This window comes from Prorops nasuta, unplaced genomic scaffold (genome assembly GCF_024137725.1).
Source record: "Prorops nasuta isolate Cenicafe-Biocafe unplaced genomic scaffold, Cenicafe_Pnas_1.2 PNAS00012, whole genome shotgun sequence".
Lineage (NCBI taxonomy): Eukaryota > Metazoa > Arthropoda > Insecta > Hymenoptera > Bethylidae > Prorops > Prorops nasuta.
The window spans coordinates 5,492,639-5,513,702 of NW_027116809.1; the positions used below are offsets into that span (position 1 = coordinate 5,492,639).

A 21,064-nucleotide genomic window follows, 5' to 3' on the forward strand; every position below is an offset into this window, starting at 1 on the left:
AACACACGATTTATGGGCCAGGATCGTTACTCTACTTTTATGACCCATCAACCACCGAACTTTATACAGTATGTTGGATGATTGTTAGGCCAACCGTATAGGATTCGTTATTATGACATTGATAATATGGCCATAATATGTATCAATATTCTATACGAAATCCTATGTGACTTTTTAGTGATCATATACTATCCTAAAATAGTACAGGGTCTCAACTGATATCCAGAAAATAAAACTTACCGAATTAATGATCACGCGTTTCCTTCAAGCCGAATATTTGAAAAATAATCCAGACGAATTCCTTAATTAATCTATCTAACATATTAACTTTTATCATCTTTAAACATTCGTGAATTAATAACATTACTATTAACGTATACGTTATCTATCAACACTAATTTCTTTGACAAAATTGAAGGAGCCGAAATACTGATGAACACTGATCGCACAAAACTAATTATGCTGATTATTTTTTTTCTCTCTGTCTCTTTCTTCAGCCTATTTCAATTGCGTCAAAGAAACTAATGTTGGTAAAAAATATAAGTTAATAGTGATTTTTTAAATTTACAAATGTTTAAAGGTGATAAAAGTGATTGTGTCAGAGAAATCAGTCAAGGAATTCATCTGGAGTATTTTGCAAATCTCCATCTTGAGGGAAAAGCGGGACCGTTAAATAGGTAAGTTTCATTTTATACATCATCAGCGCTTTGATTGTAAATCATTTTTCAGCTTCAGTAATAAGATCATGCTATCATGCATTAGCTATATACTTTTAAGTTTGCCATATACATAAATTATAATTTCTAATGCTTTCCATTTCTTTATGTCAATTCCGTGTTTTCATCAATTTAATTAATGATAGTAACTTCATTTTTCTATTGATTTAGTTAGAAATTGTAATAGAAAATATGTATTTAAGCCTGATTCTAAGTTAATAATCACAAATTTAAGAAATAAATCAAAAGACACGGTAGTGTTTCGACGGCAAGTACATACAAATGTAGATAAAGACATGTCTATACCGCCGTCGAGCACTACTTCTCTTATACAGCTAGTTCAGCCGTCCCAATTTTCAAACAGAAATATCTCCGTGAATAATCCATTGTCATGATTCAAATAAAGCTTTTCTTAAATTAGTTTTGAACAAGCTTTCATCTGAGCCCATGAACATCAAAATTGATTCACGCAATCCAGAGATATCATACTCAGTTAGCTATACATATATCGAAAATTAAGATTCTTCTTCATAATCTTCTTCTCCAGTCAGAATGTATGTCTCGGGCTGAAGTTGGCCGCTAAGAGGAAAATGACGTCATTTTTTCTCAGGGCTGCCAACCGGTTAAACTCAACGACAAAATCATGGTTGTGAACTATCAAATAAAATCGATGTAATCGATACAACTAATCCATTGACTTGTTAACTGTCAAATGTAATGTAAGGTTATGTATATTTAATACAGTGAGGTTGTTTATTGTTCTGTTACTGAATGTGTTTAATTTTAAAAATGATAAATAAATTCGAATAATAATGACGTAAGGAGTCGATAATTATTACATAAGTAAAACATAATATTTTAGAATACAGGAGGATATTTGCTTTGTGGTACTTTGTGAAATTTCTTTTTCAAATAAATTCAAATAGAAGATTTCTATTTTCATTATTGAGGATAGAGCTGACTAGTTAAAGTTAGATTAATATTTACATATTTTCAACACTGTGCCAAGGAGAAGTATACTTTCAATATTTATGTGCATTGGTGATTATCAGGAACATATTAGTTGCAAGAAATTGTTAAGATATCTGAAATCATATGTTATACTTCCAGGTATTAAAATCATTAACAAAATGCATGTTTAACTTCTTTTTATTTTAAACTAATGTGGAGTTTAACTCTCCGGTAGGTTACATCATATATAAAAACAATTTTCCAGGAAACAATAAAACTTTGTTATTACTATGATTAAAGAAAAGTAGATAAGTATTTTCTAATCGTTATTTAATATTCAATTATAATATAAAAAAGTATTAAAACTAAATATTTACCTACGCTTCCCTAATCAGAGTAGAAAAAATTATTATTATTTTCACAAAATTTATTCAAATTTAATTTTTTATAAGAATAAAATTGATTTTTATAATATAATGTGTAATATATTTTTTGGTACTTAATGAGATTTTATTTCAGACTGAATTATAATAATGTGTTTATTGTGTCATTGTGCAGGCTTGAACTGTAATATTAAATAAAAGAAGTCAGAAATGCATGATATGATACCAGTTTGCCATAGAAAGAGCCATAATGCAAAGTTAATGTTGAAAGTTAACCCTAAGGAAAGGGTGGAGAAATTAAAAAAACTGGAAGCTAATTCTTGATAATGAAAGGCTTGTAGGTGATTTTGGGCATAAATTCTTTGAAATACGTAAATCAATTAAATAATAAATACAATGATAACATCATCTCGAAATGAAACAATGAAAATAAGTCATCAGTTTAATATTTTCCATGCGATAGAATATACAGTGAATAAATTTAGGAAACTAATAGCAGTATATCTGAAAAAAAGAGGCTCCGTTGCATTAATTTGTGTATTTTTTAGTTTATATTAATGAAAACAAAATACAAATTGCACTAGCTTGTTTGAAGAAGAACCCTGATTCATAGTTGATATTGGGAGTAACAATTAAGAAAACGGTAGATAAAGGGATGAATTTCTAAGCAAATCCTTTGAAAGCGAAGGGCTTGTAGGTCATTTTGGGCATAAAATTTTAGAAATATAAATCAAATAATTAATGAAAACGATAACCATATCATGTAGATCTGTAAATATGAAAAGAGTTCATGATTGCAATATTTTACATGTAATGGGTCTTACAGTGAATAAATTTAGGAAGCTGAAAGCTGTACATCTAAAAAGAGAGGCTCCCATAGCATTATTTGGTGTATTTCCTAGTTTATATTAATGAAAGGAAAATATAAATAGAACTAGTGTGCTGGAGAAAGTGGCATAATGCAAAGTTGACATTGAGAGTGACAGCTAAGAAAAAAGTAGAAAAATGAGTCAAGTCATAAAAAAATCATTGAGATAGAAGGGCTTGCAGGTGATTTTAGACATACAATTATGGATTTAGAAATCATATAGTTGATGAAATTTATAATAAAATCATTTAGATGTGTAAATATGAAGAGATTTCATGATTTCAATATTTCACATGTAATAGGGTATACAGTGTGTAAATTCAGGAAACTGAAAGCAGTATACCTAAAAAATATAGGCTTCCATTGCATTAACTGGTATATATTTTGCAGTTTATATTAATCAAAAGAATATGTAAATGGCACTAGTTTATCATGGAAAGAGCCATAATAAAAAATTGATAGTGAGAGTAACGCCTATAAGAAAAAGGTGGATTTAGAGGTAAATTTATAAGCAAATTTTTGAAAGCGAAGAGCTTTAAGGTGATTTTAGGAATAAAATGTTGGAAATAGAATTCAACAGTCATTGAATACTATGTTTAAAGCCTCTAAAAGTGTAATTATGATAAGAATCCATCATTGCAATATTTTGTATTTTATTCAATAGTTTAATAAATTAATATCTTGAATTGAAGCTTTACATTATGGAATGACGAGAACATTGGAAAATGTTTTGTTGGACTGAATTAGTTAAAACAATTGTTTAGTTTTAATTTCTATATTCTTACAAAACGTTATAAGATCCCATAAAAAACAAGCTTCGCCTGTAAAAAAACGGCGGCAAGTACATAAGTCGTCTCTAGCATGATTAATACAGTAATATAAAATATTTTAATTAAAAAAAAATAGTGAAATCCAACTGTTAGGCAAGTATAAATTTTTACCATGGCAAAAATTGAAATTTGGAAAAAAGTAAATACAGTAACACAAAAATTACTTGCCGGGCTCGTAATATTCATGTGTAAGTTGCTATCTTGCAATATAAGTGTTGCTTCTCGTAAGTTTAAAATGCGGCTATATTTAATACGATTGCATACAACGGGCCCGGCAAGTCATTTTTGTGTTACTATATTTACATTTTTCCAAATTTCAATTTTCGCCATGGTAAAAATTTGTACTTGTCTAACAGTTGGATTTCACTATTTTTTTTAATTAAAATATTTTATATTACTGTATTAATCATGCTAGATACGACTTATGTACTTGCCGTCCTTTTTTTACAATAAATATTACTAATGTTAGCATGAGATGTAAAGAAAAGAAATAATATCAGGAAGAATAAAATGATGTTTAATGAAACGAATTGGTTGGTATTTATATACAGGGTGTAACGAAACGACCGCCTTTTCTCGTAACTGGAGGTTCGGGGTGACAAACTGAGTGTACGTGTAAAATTTCGTTCGAATCGTTCAAGAGGTTTAAAAGTTATTTCTATTTAAAAATCACCCTTTTTCAGTCCTTTTCGAACGACTTTAACTGCATAATGGAAAGTGGAGAAAGTGAAAAACAATTGATGAGCACCCAGCTAGAATGTAAAAATTATCGATCGCGTGCGTTAATACTTTTGCTATTTATTTCTTTAATCTGGCTATTAGATTAATTTTAAAAATAACAAAATCCTTTACATTACAATTTCAATTCAATTCAGTACAAGCATCATTGACTGATTTGATGGAAAGAGCGAGTTGACGCAATGTAAAGGAAAGTATCAAAAGCTAAGATATCGCGCGAGCGCAATGATAACTTAATAGACAATGCATGAGGGCATTCTCTTTCTACTAACGAAGCTAAAGGGAATGATTCAAAATCAATACATTGATGAAGGAGAAAACTAAACTCACCCATTAAATGTTCTGCAAGTTCCTTTAAATCGAAGTTTTTGAAAAAGCTTCAAACTGGCTCCTCGATGATTTCCAGAAAGCACACTATCACTGATTTTGCATTTAAACACTTGTGAATTTAAACAAATTAGGTATTAACCTACGTTTCTTCAAAACACTGGTGAATTTGACACTTTTGAACTGTTTGAAGTAGGGTGATTAAGAGTGGTCGAAACGAATTATTGATTATTCTATCTCTCTGTGTCTCTCTTTTCAGCCTACTTCAAACAGTTCAAAAAGTGTCAAATTAACCGGTGTTTTGAAGAAACGTAGGTTAACACCTAATTTGCTTAAATTCGCGAGTTCTTAAATGCAAAATCAATGATAGTGTACATTCTGGGGTAGTGTGCAATTTAACCCAAAATCTTTTGGGGAAGTCTGAGCTACTCTATAGAATATATGAAAGTGATGTAAAACCACCGGAAGTCTATTAGATGCGCGTAAAATATGCGCAGATAACTATGTTGTGTTTATGTAATCAGAAATGTCAATCGTGCAAGCAAACCCGTTGAGCGGAGATAGGTTATGAGTCAAGTTTACTAAAAAACAGCAAGGAGAACAATTTTAATTCTAACCCAAAAAGAAATGCTATCATCGAAGTATCAGATACGTATTAATGTTATATATACATATATATTTGTATAATAAGAATGAGATACTTTGTGAAAATTTTTCTGATTTCAGATAAACTATTATAAATATTGGAATAGGAGAATAATCGTTTTGTTCTTTTCACCATTAAATGTGCTGGAATACATTAAGGAAAATGTCATATTTCTTACAGCAACCCTCTTTTTCAATATGAGGTATGTTCAGATCTCATAGGGCTTTCCCTCTGCTATATCATCTGCATTGAGTTGGACTAAGCGCAATGGGTATTTTGTAAGATTATTCCATTACGTAAGGCCTTTATTATATTTTATATTTACAAATGCAGTGTTATGCTAAGTCATATTGAAATCAAATTATCATACTGACAATTAGGTCATGTGCAATTTAATTGTTTCACAGGTAAATACAGTGTTATGCTTGGTTATAATTTTGCCTGTGTTTGCATAGAGTAGTCTAAATTAGAAATTACTTTGAGGAAATTTCTAGTTACACTTGGTGCAGTTTGACGTAAGAATACAGTTTGAATAAAAAAGAAAAAAATGTTATCAACTAATAATATGCCTGAGTATAAGGTGGTACAATTAGCAGTAACAGCCTTTACTTGCACGCCCTTTCAATTCATAATAATAAATAGGCAAATTGAATTATTATTTGGATAACTGATTATCAGAGTTTATTTAATAAGAAAAATCTACTGCGCTTTGACATGAATGCTATAAGGTAACAACGTATGCTCTATTTCTTATATTTACTTATTTTTCTTACAGCGAGATGAATAACTATGTGGTATGCATTATTCTTGTTATGAATATGAGGATTTGTGAAATCTGCTTTGTTTATAGAGGTTAAAAGAGAATCGAATTTATAAATTGTACAGTATTCTGCCCTGCTGCACCAACCTTCGAAGAAATATTATTTGAAAATCTTCTGTGTTTTATTTTAGATTGTAAATGTCCATGACAAGTACATGATTTATTTTCAAGTGAATTAAATAAGGATAATGCGTTTTAATGCTTTAAGTATTAATGTACCTTCAATATTTAGAGTTTCGGAAGAAATTTCTACCAAAGTGATATCATCTTGGATTGATTTTCTCAAAATGACACAATGTTGGATAAGAGTAATTGATACAAATTATCATAAATTCTAATTATCTAAGGAGAATAACAATATTCAGTCAAGACTTTTGACATAAATCTAATAAGAAGCTGTGCTATAATGGTGTATCAAAGATTCAAATTCGGAACTATACTGTGTAATACGAATTATTAATAAAATCTCAAGGGTTTTTAGAACAAATGGTATGTTGCAAAAATTTTCTTATTTAAATCATATTTTTATTTCTTTACTGCCCCATAGACCTAATGGTACCTTCACCTATTTAACGTTAAGTTAAGAATTTGTTAAATCAGCGTTTTAATGATTAAGATATAATTGTTTGGTAAATTGTTCAGTCTTCTGTCCTTTTGTTGAAATTGAAAATATCCATAACCAGTGTTTGCACAAACGAATTTAACGATAGAAATATATTTTAATGTTATATGAATTAATTAATCTTAAATATTTGTAGCTTATACGAAGAGATTTCTATGAAAGTCAAATGAACATATTAAGCTGTATTTCTTGAAGCAAATATATTGTATAAGAGTGTTAGTAATACAAAATACATGAGAAATTATTTATTATTAAAAATATCAATCATTTTTGTAAGAGATACGTATTTGTAATTTCCAAAAGAAACAAATATATTATACAGGTATAAATAAAATCTAATCAAATGTATGTTTTTAATAGTAACTATTTCAAATTAAAGTGTATAAATAAGTAATCTGATGGTTTTACAATATAAATTAATTTAAATTTAATAATAACAAGCCTTTCAGGTTTCCAAGCGTCAACTTTTTAATTTTTGATGAATCAATATTTTTAAATAATAATTCTGAAAATTGAAAAAAAAAAACATTTTTTTATCAATATAGTTAGAAAACGAAATAAATTTATTTATTACTATGCTAAAGGACTATACAAATTAATTACCTTGATTCTTTAAGAGTTTTTTAATTTGCAATATAACGGTTTGATTTAATAAGACAGATGTATTGATAAAATTATGAATGTATTGCAATTTCTCCTTTTCAGATGTGCATCCTGCTAATGATTTTTCTAAAAAGGCCCAACCGCCTTCATCGTCCAAGAGCCAATTTTGAAACGAGCGGGAATATTTTCTCTTATGCACAATATTTTTGCCGTGGCCTCTATCAATTTGGGCAATCTCAATGTTATAAATCTTTATTAATTCAATCAGCTTTTCTGAAAGTAAAAGTTTATTTATTACAAAAATAAGGTTTCAACATGGTTTTCCCAGATAATAAAATTATTTCCAACGACATAACAATTATCAATTTTGTTACAGGAGCTGTATTAAGTAGCAAAAGACTTTGCACAGAGCTTATAGTGATATTAGTCCTTCGTACAATTTCCTATGCACCTTAGAAAAAATGTTGCTCCCGTCCGTTTTGAAACAAAGTTTTCATCGCCAAAACTTACAGTATGTTAAGTATTTTTTTATCTCTGGAGCACGTTAAGATGGATATTTCATTATAATAATCGCGATCAAAAGTAAAATATTTCTATTTAACGTTAAATAATATATTATTATAATATTTTGAGAAGCTCTTGATATAAATTTACCTAATATGAATTAAAAAATAGTGTATTTCATTTCAAACATTCGAGATGATGGTCACTTGATTGAAATTCTTTTTTATTTTCTTTTAATGAGGTAGCTTTTATCTCAAATTTCTTTTCACAGTAACGTTTGTATTTTTTTTTATGTTTTCTTAAATCGATTGAAATGATTCGTCCTTGTCGTAAGATGAAAGAATTTCAACGCTATAATAATAATATATAATAGTTACCGTACAATACTTTATCTACTTTGTGATTGTAGCAATAATGGATATTACTCAATCCTAAGTACTCTTAGATCGAGTGATAACTCTGTTTTATAATGAATTGCGATACGATAGCCTTAGTTTAAGTGGGAAAACTTATGTAATACTTTTCCAACGTTATAGAAATATTAATTAAGAGCCCATTTCCATAAAGTTTTTGCCAATTTATATATGCTATTATTAAAATAATTCATAAATTCAAAGAGTGATATTTCAAAAGAACGCATCAAAAATCGCTTTTATTTTCCTCCTCGATTCCCGGATCTATTTTTACAGAAGCATTTAGAAAATATGCTGCACATCCAAACTCTTCTCTTTTAATATTATTTATTACCATGGAAAAAAGGTTTAAACGAAGGTATAGAATGCTCTACTATATATATGATTATTCTTAACGTATACATACCAACAAAATTACCAAGAGTGGGATGAGACCCCATTTTTTCTTTTAAAGTTTTGTGATACCTTTCTTGGCCATTATTTGTAGTATCATTTACTCGATAAATAGAAAACACCTGTACACCTATTTGCTTCAACCAGTAATTTTTAAAATAATTAAAAAAATTGTAATAATTTTCAAAAAGTTTTCGTTCTGCCATCGTTCTCTTTACAATTTCCACGAATTCTTCTTCAATATTATTCGCAGGCAAATAAGCTAAATTGCATATTTTTCTAAATAATACAATAGCTTTTGTCATTTCTTCAATGTTAGCGTTTGGTTTCGAAAAAATGTTGTTTTTCTTAGCTTTTTTTTTTAAGCTCTATTTAAAATTTAAATATATAGGCAAATTATAATATAGATCTATAAGTGTTAATTATATACAATTGATAATATAATAAAGAATGAAGCAAACTTGGAGAAAATGGAATAGGCATCCAGTGATAAGACAGCCTTGAAAGACTGTTTTAATTGCATTGTGCAATCCAGTTTCGAAATCACATATGCACAGCAGGGGCTCCAAACGTGTCATGATTTTTTCTCTTATAAATTGGAAAATTTGTATATAACTCCTTTCGAATTTGTTGGACATGAGAACCCAGATGATTGGCACAAACTGTTAAAACAGGAAGCAGATATGAAGAAAACCTTTTTTAAGCACACAAGATATTAAACCGATGGAATAAAGTATTTTTAATTACCTTCTCATTATATTTAGCCATGATTGTGAGCAGTTGATACACGTTGTCAATTATTGGCGTAGTATCGAATGTTGCATCGATTGAAAATATCGTACAACATTCGAATTTTTTAATAAACTGCTTATCTGCTAGAACGACCGAAACGTTCTCCTTTCCATGTTCAAATTGGAAAACATTAATTTTATGCAATTTACTATTTAAATTAAATTTCAACAATTGTTTCCATTTTTCTCCATTCATTATTTTTTCGCACTCTTTTAAGCTCTTGGGATTTTTAACAGGTTTCTTTAATCTCCAATTATGCAAAGTACGCCTTATCTTTTTATATGGTATATTAGCTGCTTTAGTAGGGTTTCTGAAAATATAAAACGTATATTAATAATACAAAATAATTAAAAAAGAAATATTATGTATCCCTTACCTGATTGCCACAGAATTATATACGGTTTTCGGTGTTCCTACGTCTCTATTAACGGCTTTAAACAATTTTTGACGAAACTGCGCTATTTCTGCAAAATTATTAGGTTTCTCGTGGTTATGCTCTTTCATAGATTTAAATTGACCGTCCACGAGTTGTGCGGTAGCCGAACAAAGTTTGTTTCCACACCTTAAGTACCTATTAACAATTTTTTAATTAAAACTGATTTTAATCATATAATCTACTCAATATTGAATATTTATGAAATAATTAATAAAATTTCAAAAGTTCAGGTTAAACAGAATTAAACATTTTTATTATTAATAATTGACAAAGTACTTTCGTATAAATTTACTTACGTTATTAGATTTCCCTTTTTATTCTTGTATAAATGTTTTTTATAATAGACATACTTATCAGGATATAAAACTGTAGGCATTAATTTTTTATTTCGATTATCCATATTTTTAATGGGGATAAAGGATTTTATAGAAAATAAGTAACTAATTCAAACTATGAAGTTATCTCTATATATGTCAAGAGATCGATTTAAAATCGTGTTATGAAACGTATGATTAACGTCCGATATATTTTGTATCCCCATTAAAAATATGGATAATCGAAATAAAAAATTAATGCCTACAGTTTTATACCCTGATATGTATGTCTATTATAAAAAACATTTATACAAGAATAAAAAGGGAAATCTAATAACGTAAGTAAATTTATACGAAAGTACTTTGTCAATTATTAATAATAAAAATGTTTAATTCTGTTTAACCTGAACTTTTGAAATTTTATTAATTATTTCATAAATATTCAATATTGAGTAGATTATATGATTAAAATCAGTTTTAATTAAAAAATTGTTAATAGGTACTTAAGGTGTGGAAACAAACTTTGTTCGGCTACCGCACAACTCGTGGACGGTCAATTTAAATCTATGAAAGAGCATAACCACGAGAAACCTAATAATTTTGCAGAAATAGCGCAGTTTCGTCAAAAATTGTTTAAAGCCGTTAATAGAGACGTAGGAACACCGAAAACCGTATATAATTCTGTGGCAATCAGGTAAGGGATACATAATATTTCTTTTTTAATTATTTTGTATTATTAATATACGTTTTATATTTTCAGAAACCCTACTAAAGCAGCTAATATACCATATAAAAAGATAAGGCGTACTTTGCATAATTGGAGATTAAAGAAACCTGTTAAAAATCCCAAGAGCTTAAAAGAGTGCGAAAAAATAATGAATGGAGAAAAATGGAAACAATTGTTGAAATTTAATTTAAATAGTAAATTGCATAAAATTAATGTTTTCCAATTTGAACATGGAAAGGAGAACGTTTCGGTCGTTCTAGCAGATAAGCAGTTTATTAAAAAATTCGAATGTTGTACGATATTTTCAATCGATGCAACATTCGATACTACGCCAATAATTGACAACGTGTATCAACTGCTCACAATCATGGCTAAATATAATGAGAAGGTAATTAAAAATACTTTATTCCATCGGTTTAATATCTTGTGTGCTTAAAAAAGGTTTTCTTCATATCTGCTTCCTGTTTTAACAGTTTGTGCCAATCATCTGGGTTCTCATGTCCAACAAATTCGAAAGGAGTTATATACAAATTTTCCAATTTATAAGAGAAAAAATCATGACACGTTTGGAGCCCCTGCTGTGCATATGTGATTTCGAAACTGGATTGCACAATGCAATTAAAACAGTCTTTCAAGGCTGTCTTATCACTGGATGCCTATTCCATTTTCTCCAAGTTTGCTTCATTCTTTATTATATTATCAATTGTATATAATTAACACTTATAGATCTATATTATAATTTGCCTATATATTTAAATTTTAAATAGAGCTTAAAAAAAAAAGCTAAGAAAAACAACATTTTTTCGAAACCAAACGCTAACATTGAAGAAATGACAAAAGCTATTGTATTATTTAGAAAAATATGCAATTTAGCTTATTTGCCTGCGAATAATATTGAAGAAGAATTCGTGGAAATTGTAAAGAGAACGATGGCAGAACGAAAACTTTTTGAAAATTATTACAATTTTTTTAATTATTTTAAAAATTACTGGTTGAAGCAAATAGGTGTACAGGTGTTTTCTATTTATCGAGTAAATGATACTACAAATAATGGCCAAGAAAGGTATCACAAAACTTTAAAAGAAAAAATGGGGTCTCATCCCACTCTTGGTAATTTTGTTGGTATGTATACGTTAAGAATAATCATATATATAGTAGAGCATTCTATACCTTCGTTTAAACCTTTTTTCCATGGTAATAAATAATATTAAAAGAGAAGAGTTTGGATGTGCAGCATATTTTCTAAATGCTTCTGTAAAAATAGATCCGGGAATCGAGGAGGAAAATAAAAGCGATTTTTGATGCGTTCTTTTGAAATATCACTCTTTGAATTTATGAATTATTTTAATAATAGCATATATAAATTGGCAAAAACTTTATGGAAATGGGCTCTTAATTAATATTTCTATAACGTTGGAAAAGTATTACATAAGTTTTCCCACTTAAACTAAGGCTATCGTATCGCAATTCATTATAAAACAGAGTTATCACTCGATCTAAGAGTACTTAGGATTGAGTAATATCCATTATTGCTACAATCACAAAGTAGATAAAGTATTGTACGGTAACTATTATATATTATTATTATAGCGTTGAAATTCTTTCATCTTACGACAAGGACGAATCATTTCAATCGATTTAAGAAAACATAAAAAAAAATACAAACGTTACTGTGAAAAGAAATTTGAGATAAAAGCTACCTCATTAAAAGAAAATAAAAAAGAATTTCAATCAAGTGACCATCATCTCGAATGTTTGAAATGAAATACACTATTTTTTAATTCATATTAGGTAAATTTATATCAAGAGCTTCTCAAAATATTATAATAATATATTATTTAACGTTAAATAGAAATATTTTACTTTTGATCGCGATTATTATAATGAAATATCCATCTTAACGTGCTCCAGAGATAAAAAAATACTTAACATACTGTAAGTTTTGGCGATGAAAACTTTGTTTCAAAACGGACGGGAGCAACATTTTTTCTAAGGTGCATAGGAAATTGTACGAAGGACTAATATCACTATAAGCTCTGTGCAAAGTCTTTTGCTACTTAATACAGCTCCTGTAACAAAATTGATAATTGTTATGTCGTTGGAAATAATTTTATTATCTGGGAAAACCATGTTGAAACCTTATTTTTGTAATAAATAAACTTTTACTTTCAGAAAAGCTGATTGAATTAATAAAGATTTATAACATTGAGATTGCCCAAATTGATAGAGGCCACGGCAAAAATATTGTGCATAAGAGAAAATATTCCCGCTCGTTTCAAAATTGGCTCTTGGACGATGAAGGCGGTTGGGCCTTTTTAGAAAAATCATTAGCAGGATGCACATCTGAAAAGGAGAAATTGCAATACATTCATAATTTTATCAATACATCTGTCTTATTAAATCAAACCGTTATATTGCAAATTAAAAAACTCTTAAAGAATCAAGGTAATTAATTTGTATAGTCCTTTAGCATAGTAATAAATAAATTTATTTCGTTTTCTAACTATATTGATAAAAAAATGTTTTTTTTTTCAATTTTCAGAATTATTATTTAAAAATATTGATTCATCAAAAATTAAAAAGTTGACGCTTGGAAACCTGAAAGGCTTGTTATTATTAAATTTAAATTAATTTATATTGTAAAACCATCAGATTACTTATTTATACACTTTAATTTGAAATAGTTACTATTAAAAACATACATTTGATTAGATTTTATTTATACCTGTATAATATATTTGTTTCTTTTGGAAATTACAAATACGTATCTCTTACAAAAATGATTGATATTTTTAATAATAAATAATTTCTCATGTATTTTGTATTACTAACACTCTTATACAATATATTTGCTTCAAGAAATACAGCTTAATATGTTCATTTGACTTTCATAGAAATCTCTTCGTATAAGCTACAAATATTTAAGATTAATTAATTCATATAACATTAAAATATATTTCTATCGTTAAATTCGTTTGTGCAAACACTGGTTATGGATATTTTCAATTTCAACAAAAGGACAGAAGACTGAACAATTTACCAAACAATTATATCTTAATCATTAAAACGCTGATTTAACAAATTCTTAACTTAACGTTAAATAGGTGAAGGTACCATTAGGTCTATGGGGCAGTAAAGAAATAAAAATATGATTTAAATAAGAAAATTTTTGCAACATACCATTTGTTCTAAAAACCCTTGAGATTTTATTAATAATTCGTATTACACAGTATAGTTCCGAATTTGAATCTTTGATACACCATTATAGCACAGCTTCTTATTAGATTTATGTCAAAAGTCTTGACTGAATATTGTTATTCTCCTTAGATAATTAGAATTTATGATAATTTGTATCAATTACTCTTATCCAACATTGTGTCATTTTGAGAAAATCAATCCAAGATGATATCACTTTGGTAGAAATTTCTTCCGAAACTCTAAATATTGAAGGTACATTAATACTTAAAGCATTAAAACGCATTATCCTTATTTAATTCACTTGAAAATAAATCATGTACTTGTCATGGACATTTACAATCTAAAATAAAACACAGAAGATTTTCAAATAATATTTCTTCGAAGGTTGGTGCAGCAGGGCAGAATACTGTACAATTTATAAATTCGATTCTCTTTTAACCTCTATAAACAAAGCAGATTTCACAAATCCTCATATTCATAACAAGAATAATGCATACCACATAGTTATTCATCTCGCTGTAAGAAAAATAAGTAAATATAAGAAATAGAGCATACGTTGTTACCTTATAGCATTCATGTCAAAGCGCAGTAGATTTTTCTTATTAAATAAACTCTGATAATCAGTTATCCAAATAATAATTCAATTTGCCTATTTATTATTATGAATTGAAAGGGCGTGCAAGTAAAGGCTGTTACTGCTAATTGTACCACCTTATACTCAGGCATATTATTAGTTGATAACATTTTTTTCTTTTTTATTCAAACTGTATTCTTACGTCAAACTGCACCAAGTGTAACTAGAAATTTCCTCAAAGTAATTTCTAATTTAGACTACTCTATGCAAACACAGGCAAAATTATAACCAAGCATAACACTGTATTTACCTGTGAAACAATTAAATTGCACATGACCTAATTGTCAGTATGATAATTTGATTTCAATATGACTTAGCATAACACTGCATTTGTAAATATAAAATATAATAAAGGCCTTACGTAATGGAATAATCTTACAAAATACCCATTGCGCTTAGTCCAACTCAATGCAGATGATATAGCAGAGGGAAAGCCCTATGAGATCTGAACATACCTCATATTGAAAAAGAGGGTTGCTGTAAGAAATATGACATTTTCCTTAATGTATTCCAGCACATTTAATGGTGAAAAGAACAAAACGATTATTCTCCTATTCCAATATTTATAATAGTTTATCTGAAATCAGAAAAATTTTCACAAAGTATCTCATTCTTATTATACAAATATATATGTATATATAACATTAATACGTATCTGATACTTCGATGATAGCATTTCTTTTTGGGTTAGAATTAAAATTGTTCTCCTTGCTGTTTTTTAGTAAACTTGACTCATAACCTATCTCCGCTCAACGGGTTTGCTTGCACGATTGACATTTCTGATTACATAAACACAACATAGTTATCTGCGCATATTTTACGCGCATCTAATAGACTTCCGGTGGTTTTACATCACTTTCATATATTCTATAGAGTAGCTCAGACTTCCCCAAAAGATTTTGGGTTAAATTGCACACTACCCATTCTGGAAATCATTGAGAAGCCAGTTTGAAGCTTTTTCAAAAACTTCGGTGTAAAGGAACTTGGAGAACGTTAAATGGGTAAGTTTAATTTTTTCTGTCATCAATGAATTGATTTTAAATCATTCTTTTTACCTTCGTTTGTAGAAAGAAAATGCCTTGATGTGTTTCCTATTAAATTATCAGTGCAGTCGCGTGACATCTTAGCTTTTGATACTTTCCTTTTCATTCTATCTTCTCCCTCTTTCCATCAATTCAGTCAATGATACTTGTATTGAATTGATTTGGAATTGTAATGAAAAGGATTTTGCTATTTTTAAAATTAATCTAATAGCCAAATTAATTAAATAAATAGCAAATGTATTATCGCGCGAGATCGATAATTTTTACATTCTAGTGGGGTGTTCGTCAATTGTTTTTTCACTTTCTCCACTTTATTATGCACAGTTAAAGTCGTTCGAAAAGGACAGAAAAAGGGTGAGTTTTAAATGGAAATAACTTTTAAACCCCTTGAACGATTCGAACAAAATTTTATACGTGCATTTGGATGGTCACCCCGAACCTCCAGTTACGAGAAAAGGCGGTCGTTTCGTTACACCCTGTATAGCAAGCTGGAGTAGTGTAGTAAGGCCGGTCCTGCCCCCCCCCCCCCCACTCCTGTCCACTCGGATGAGCCTGGTTGCGAGGTAGTGGGGGGAGCCAAGAAGTGCTAAGCGGAGGTGGTGGGGGAAATCGGAGGCTCCACGTGAGCTCGCAGCAGGTAGAGGCGAGAGGGTTGCCGGGGTGCGGGAGGATACTTGCAGCCTTTTGACGTCACACCCCCACTCGTCTGTCGTCAGGTCCCAGTCGGTAAAAGCAGTTTCCTAGATGGTAAAACAGAGATTCTCCCTGCGTTTTTTTTTTGCTCGCGTAACCTTGAATCTTTGCAGCATGCTACTACCCCGCTGAACCCCCTTTACCCTAAATGTAGCTGAGTATGTTACTTTTTTTCCATAGCTCAGCAATTTTTGAACTAATATATAATAGCATGCACAAACACACAATTGATTCAAAACATACTTGGTGCAACGTACTGTTCCGTTTTCTCGGTTAAATAAATCCGAGGATAAGGGCCAGGGGACGCATCAGTTTAACACAAATTTTCGAAAGATCGTAATCAAAACGATGTTTCCTACATTTGTGGACTTTCAAGGGTTCCGATTGAAAGATAATTCTTTTATAGTGAAAGAGTTTGCAGTTTTGCGCGATAAAAAAGTGTTTCACATTTTATTTTCACCACCATTTCCATATTCTTGGTTAAATGAGGCAGAGATAAAACAAGCAAAGTAAGTGAAATTGTTTAATTAAAACAGAAGCTTTTTACTGTAATATTTTTATTTTTACTTCTAGCTGGTTATATTATAACCATCACGGCTTAAATTGGACAGATGGCTATTCACAGTATTATAGGTGTAAGGAAAATCTTTTCCTTATTTTGTAATTACCGCGCCCGGCGGTGCGTCGATATAGTAGGTAGCAGCTTACACGATTAGAAAGAGAGAGAAGTTTATCTTTTTCCTTTTGAACATGTGCTACTAGTAAAGTCATGTGTTAAAGTATAAATTAATTAACAAATAATTACTGCTTGGTGGTTAAGACTCGACATTAAATTAATAGCATTAAATGTCGTTTCTTTTTATTACAGAGAAACTCAGTTGTGTTTTTTAATTAATAGTGTCGAAATTAACCCGAGACAAATAAACCATATTATATAGGTATAAAGATGTTATAAGGAAATATGTGATAAATGAAGAAGAACAACAAGAGATAATCGTGAAAGGACTAGAAAAAAGGAATTGGCTTAGCGGTATCTGTGATTATATAATAAGTAATGCAGATGAATGCGAGTGGGGAGATTTCAAATTGAAAGACAGCAAAGACAAGTTGGATCTTTCCATGTGCATGAATCATGAAGGTTTATGTGCATTGAAAAATGTTTATTTTATGAAATATATGTATGAAAGAGAAATGTACAATAAATAAGAAACAAAATAAAATTACGTTTCAGTTATTTAAGCAAATTCCTACAACAGTCTTTTTGAAACGATTTTTAACACGTGTTTAAATTAAAGAATAAGCATATCGAGTTTCTACAGTAATTCTATTTTAAAACCAATTTTTATACACACACACACACACCAATTGATGACTAAGTATATTAAATTTCATCTCAATATGTGAATTATAAAAAGATGTATCATGGATGAAATGTTTCACTCATTCCACTATAATCAGACTCGAATCAATCTTCCTCTTCTCCCATTTTTCGCATCAATTTTACATACTTAAAATGTATACCGAACTTCGAAAAAAGTTTAGCTTAATTAAAACTGAGCAAGAGTACTCTGCATGGGTACGTGAATGTCGTGATCGTATCCAGGAGCTGAGGAACGATAATCGGAATGCATCAGTGGGTACACGACAGAAACATTTTGCTGAAATCGCGAACATCAAGTGCCTTCTGCTTCGTGCATCAAAGGATAAAAGCTCCATTAAATTTGGTTCTGGTTCTCATAATGCGGGAGAACTTATCTGGGAGGAGATCAGATCAGCGTTTAATAGCCGAATATGTAGTGGTATGGTGATAAATAGTAGTTACATAGAATCACGCAGCTTTCTATTAGATGCAGAAGAAATTGTGTACACCCGTGTAAACCAAGTATTTGATAGTGTAAATAGTGTTAAGATAAACTGTGTATTTAATGGACAATTTGTTTCTAAGGACATTAGTGATGATAAGCATGTATGTACAAAGAATAGCGTATTGTATAAAACTGATAATTTTAAGGAATGGTATAGACTAAATATTGTAGAGATTTTACTAAAAGAGTTGAGTGAGTTTCAAGAACGTGATAGTGGTTGGGCTCTGGAGAAAATTCTGAGTTTAATAGTTAATATTAATCATTACAATCCACTACGTGCTGGATGCAGAATTGAGCTTCCAGCCGCTATTTTACATAAAAAGGCTGTGATAAACATAGACAATGAAGATAGCGCATGTTTCGCATGAGCTGTGACAGTGGGACTATTTCCGGCAATTCCACCTGCCAAATCCTACCGAATATCCTCCTATCCACATTATCGGTCTGTTTTAGATGTAGGAAGTATAACGTTTCCGACCACTCTAAAACAAATTCCGAAATTTGAGGTGGATAATGACATTTCAGTTAATGTCTTTACCATGGAGGAGGTGGAGGAGGAACATAATTGTAAAGCCAAAGTGAACATTGTACCGCTTCAGATAACAAACATGAAACGTTCTAGGCATGTTAACCTCCTCCTCATCACGGATGACCAGGGAACTGCACACTTTCTTTGTATAAGAAATCTTCCAAGGTTGACTAGCAGTCAAATAAGTAAAAGAGAGCACAGTGCTCATATTTATGATCGGTAAGTAAGAATTATACTAGAGATATTAATATTTTATAAAAAATACTAATAATATCAATAATGCATTTCAGCTGTTTACACTATTTCCGTACTGCAGATAAGCTACAGTCGCATGAGAGGGATTGTGTGCAGCTTAATGACAACCTGCACGTAACTCTACCAAGGAAAGCTGAAGACTGCTGGGTATCTTTTAAAAACCAGAAGAACAGTGAAAGAGTGCCGTTTGTCGTCTATGCAGACTTTGAATGTTTACTACAGAAAATTGACCATAGTAGTAATAGTAGTAGTAAAAATAGTTACGATTATCAGAAACATGTACCTTTTAGTGTAGGGTATTATTTAAAAAGTGCTCGTGATGCGTCACTCTCATGTTATAATTCACATCGAGGTGCTAATTGCATCGAATGGTTCGTATGCGAGCTCGAGAGCATTGCACGCATCGTCAGCGAAAAATTGAAGACTGTAATACCGATGAATACTCTTAGTGATGTTGAAATTTCGCGGCACTACAATGAACCTAATTGTCAAATTTGTGGAAAACCGTTTCTTCCAAATCAAGTGCGTATTCGCGATCATGATCACCTAACTGGTAGATATAGAGGACCGGCTCATAATAATTGCAACTTAAACTTTAAAGACTCGCATGTTATTCCCGTAATTTTCCATAATTTATCCGGCTATGATTCACATTTTATTTTTGAGGCGATCGTGAATACGCTTGAGGGATCGGTAAATTTGCTGCCTGTAAATAAGGAAAAATACACTTCATTTAGTAAATATGTGCGAAAGTATAATATACAGCTAAGATTCATCGATTCGTTCAAATTTATGGCATCCAGTTTGGATAAATTGAGTTCATATCTGAATAGATCTCAGCTGAAAAATTTAGAGTCACAATTTTTGGAATTAAGTATTGAACAGTTCAGCCTGCTTACGAGAAAAGGTATTTTTCCTTACGATTATGTGGATAACATTACTCACTTGGAAGAAACGGTTTTACCTGCACGAGAGTTGTTCTACAATAGACTGTCCGATAGCGATATCACGGAAGAAGCATATAATCATGCCAAAGAAGTATGGACCAAATTCTCTGTGACAACACTCGGGGAGTACAGCGATCTTTATTTAAAGACCGATGTCCTATTGTTGACCGATGTTTTCGAGAGTTTTCGAGATAGCTGCATGAAAAATTATAGTTTAGATCCCGCTCACTATTATACACTTCCAGGCTTCACTTGGGACGCGATGCTCAAGCATACGGGAATCCGTCTGGAACTCTTCACAGACGTGGACATGTTGCTTTTTGTTGAACGCGGTATACGCGGTGGTTTGAGCCAGTGCTCCCACCGCTACGAGAGGGCCAACAATCGCTACATGCGAAACTACGATCCGGCGGAACCGTCGAAATACTTGATGTATTACGACGTTAATAATCTATATGGATGGGCAATGTGTCAACCGTTGCCTACCCACGGTTTCCAATGGATCGATGACGCTGCCAATCTCGACATCCTTAATGTGTCCGAGGATTCGTCCGAAGGTTATATTTTGGAGGTGGACTTGGAATATCCACGCGAGCTTCACGACAAACACTCCGATCTACCATTCTGCCCGGTGCGTGAGAAGCCGCCAGGTTCACACCAGGAGAAACTGCTCGCAACCGTCGACGATAAGACGCGTTATGTGATACACTACCGTGCTCTACAGCAGTGTATACGTAACGGTATCGTCTTAAAACGCATTTATCGAGGTGTAAAGTTCCAGCAGTCCACCTGGCTGAAGTCGTATATCCTATTAAAC

At 30.8% G+C, this 21,064-nt stretch overlaps 3 protein-coding genes across 3 annotated transcripts in view; 2 read left to right on the top strand and 1 right to left on the bottom strand.

Moving 5' to 3' along the window:
- Positions 1–21,064, top strand: part of LOC136777841 (neprilysin-1-like) — an 889,524-nt gene that overhangs the window by 355,779 nt on the left and 512,681 nt on the right. The window lies entirely within an intron of this gene.
- On the bottom strand, positions 7,306–8,874 carry LOC136777843 (uncharacterized). Its single transcript, XM_066734434.1, has 3 exons — positions 8,828–8,874; positions 7,505–7,777; positions 7,306–7,406 (listed from the first exon to the last, which is right to left on the bottom strand). The coding sequence occupies exons 1-3, from the start codon at positions 8,859–8,861 to the stop codon at positions 7,318–7,320; spliced, it is 396 nt and encodes a 131-aa protein (XP_066590531.1). The 5' UTR covers positions 8,862–8,874; the 3' UTR covers positions 7,306–7,317.
- Positions 12,159–13,726, top strand: LOC136777842 (uncharacterized). The gene is made up of 3 exons (XM_066734433.1): positions 12,159–12,205; positions 13,256–13,528; positions 13,626–13,726. Exons 1-3 carry the CDS (start codon positions 12,172–12,174, stop codon positions 13,712–13,714), a joined length of 396 nt encoding a protein of 131 aa, XP_066590530.1. The 5' UTR covers positions 12,159–12,171; the 3' UTR covers positions 13,715–13,726.

Bases quoted from the DNA above. Each gene is read 5' to 3' on its own strand.
- LOC136777843 (XM_066734434.1), bottom strand. From the start codon at position 8,861: ATGGGGTCTCATCCCACTCTTGGTAATTTTGTTG. The intron at 7,778-8,827 runs GTATGTATACGT...TTTTACTTTCAG, and splicing joins CACTCTTGGTAATTTTGTTG to AAAAGCTGATTGAATTAATA. The intron at 7,407-7,504 runs GTAATTAATTTG...TTCAATTTTCAG, and splicing joins AAAACTCTTAAAGAATCAAG to AATTATTATTTAAAAATATT.
- LOC136777842 (XM_066734433.1), top strand. From the start codon at position 12,172: ATGGGGTCTCATCCCACTCTTGGTAATTTTGTTG. The intron at 12,206-13,255 runs GTATGTATACGT...TTTTACTTTCAG, and splicing joins CACTCTTGGTAATTTTGTTG to AAAAGCTGATTGAATTAATA. The intron at 13,529-13,625 runs GTAATTAATTTG...TTCAATTTTCAG, and splicing joins AAAACTCTTAAAGAATCAAG to AATTATTATTTAAAAATATT.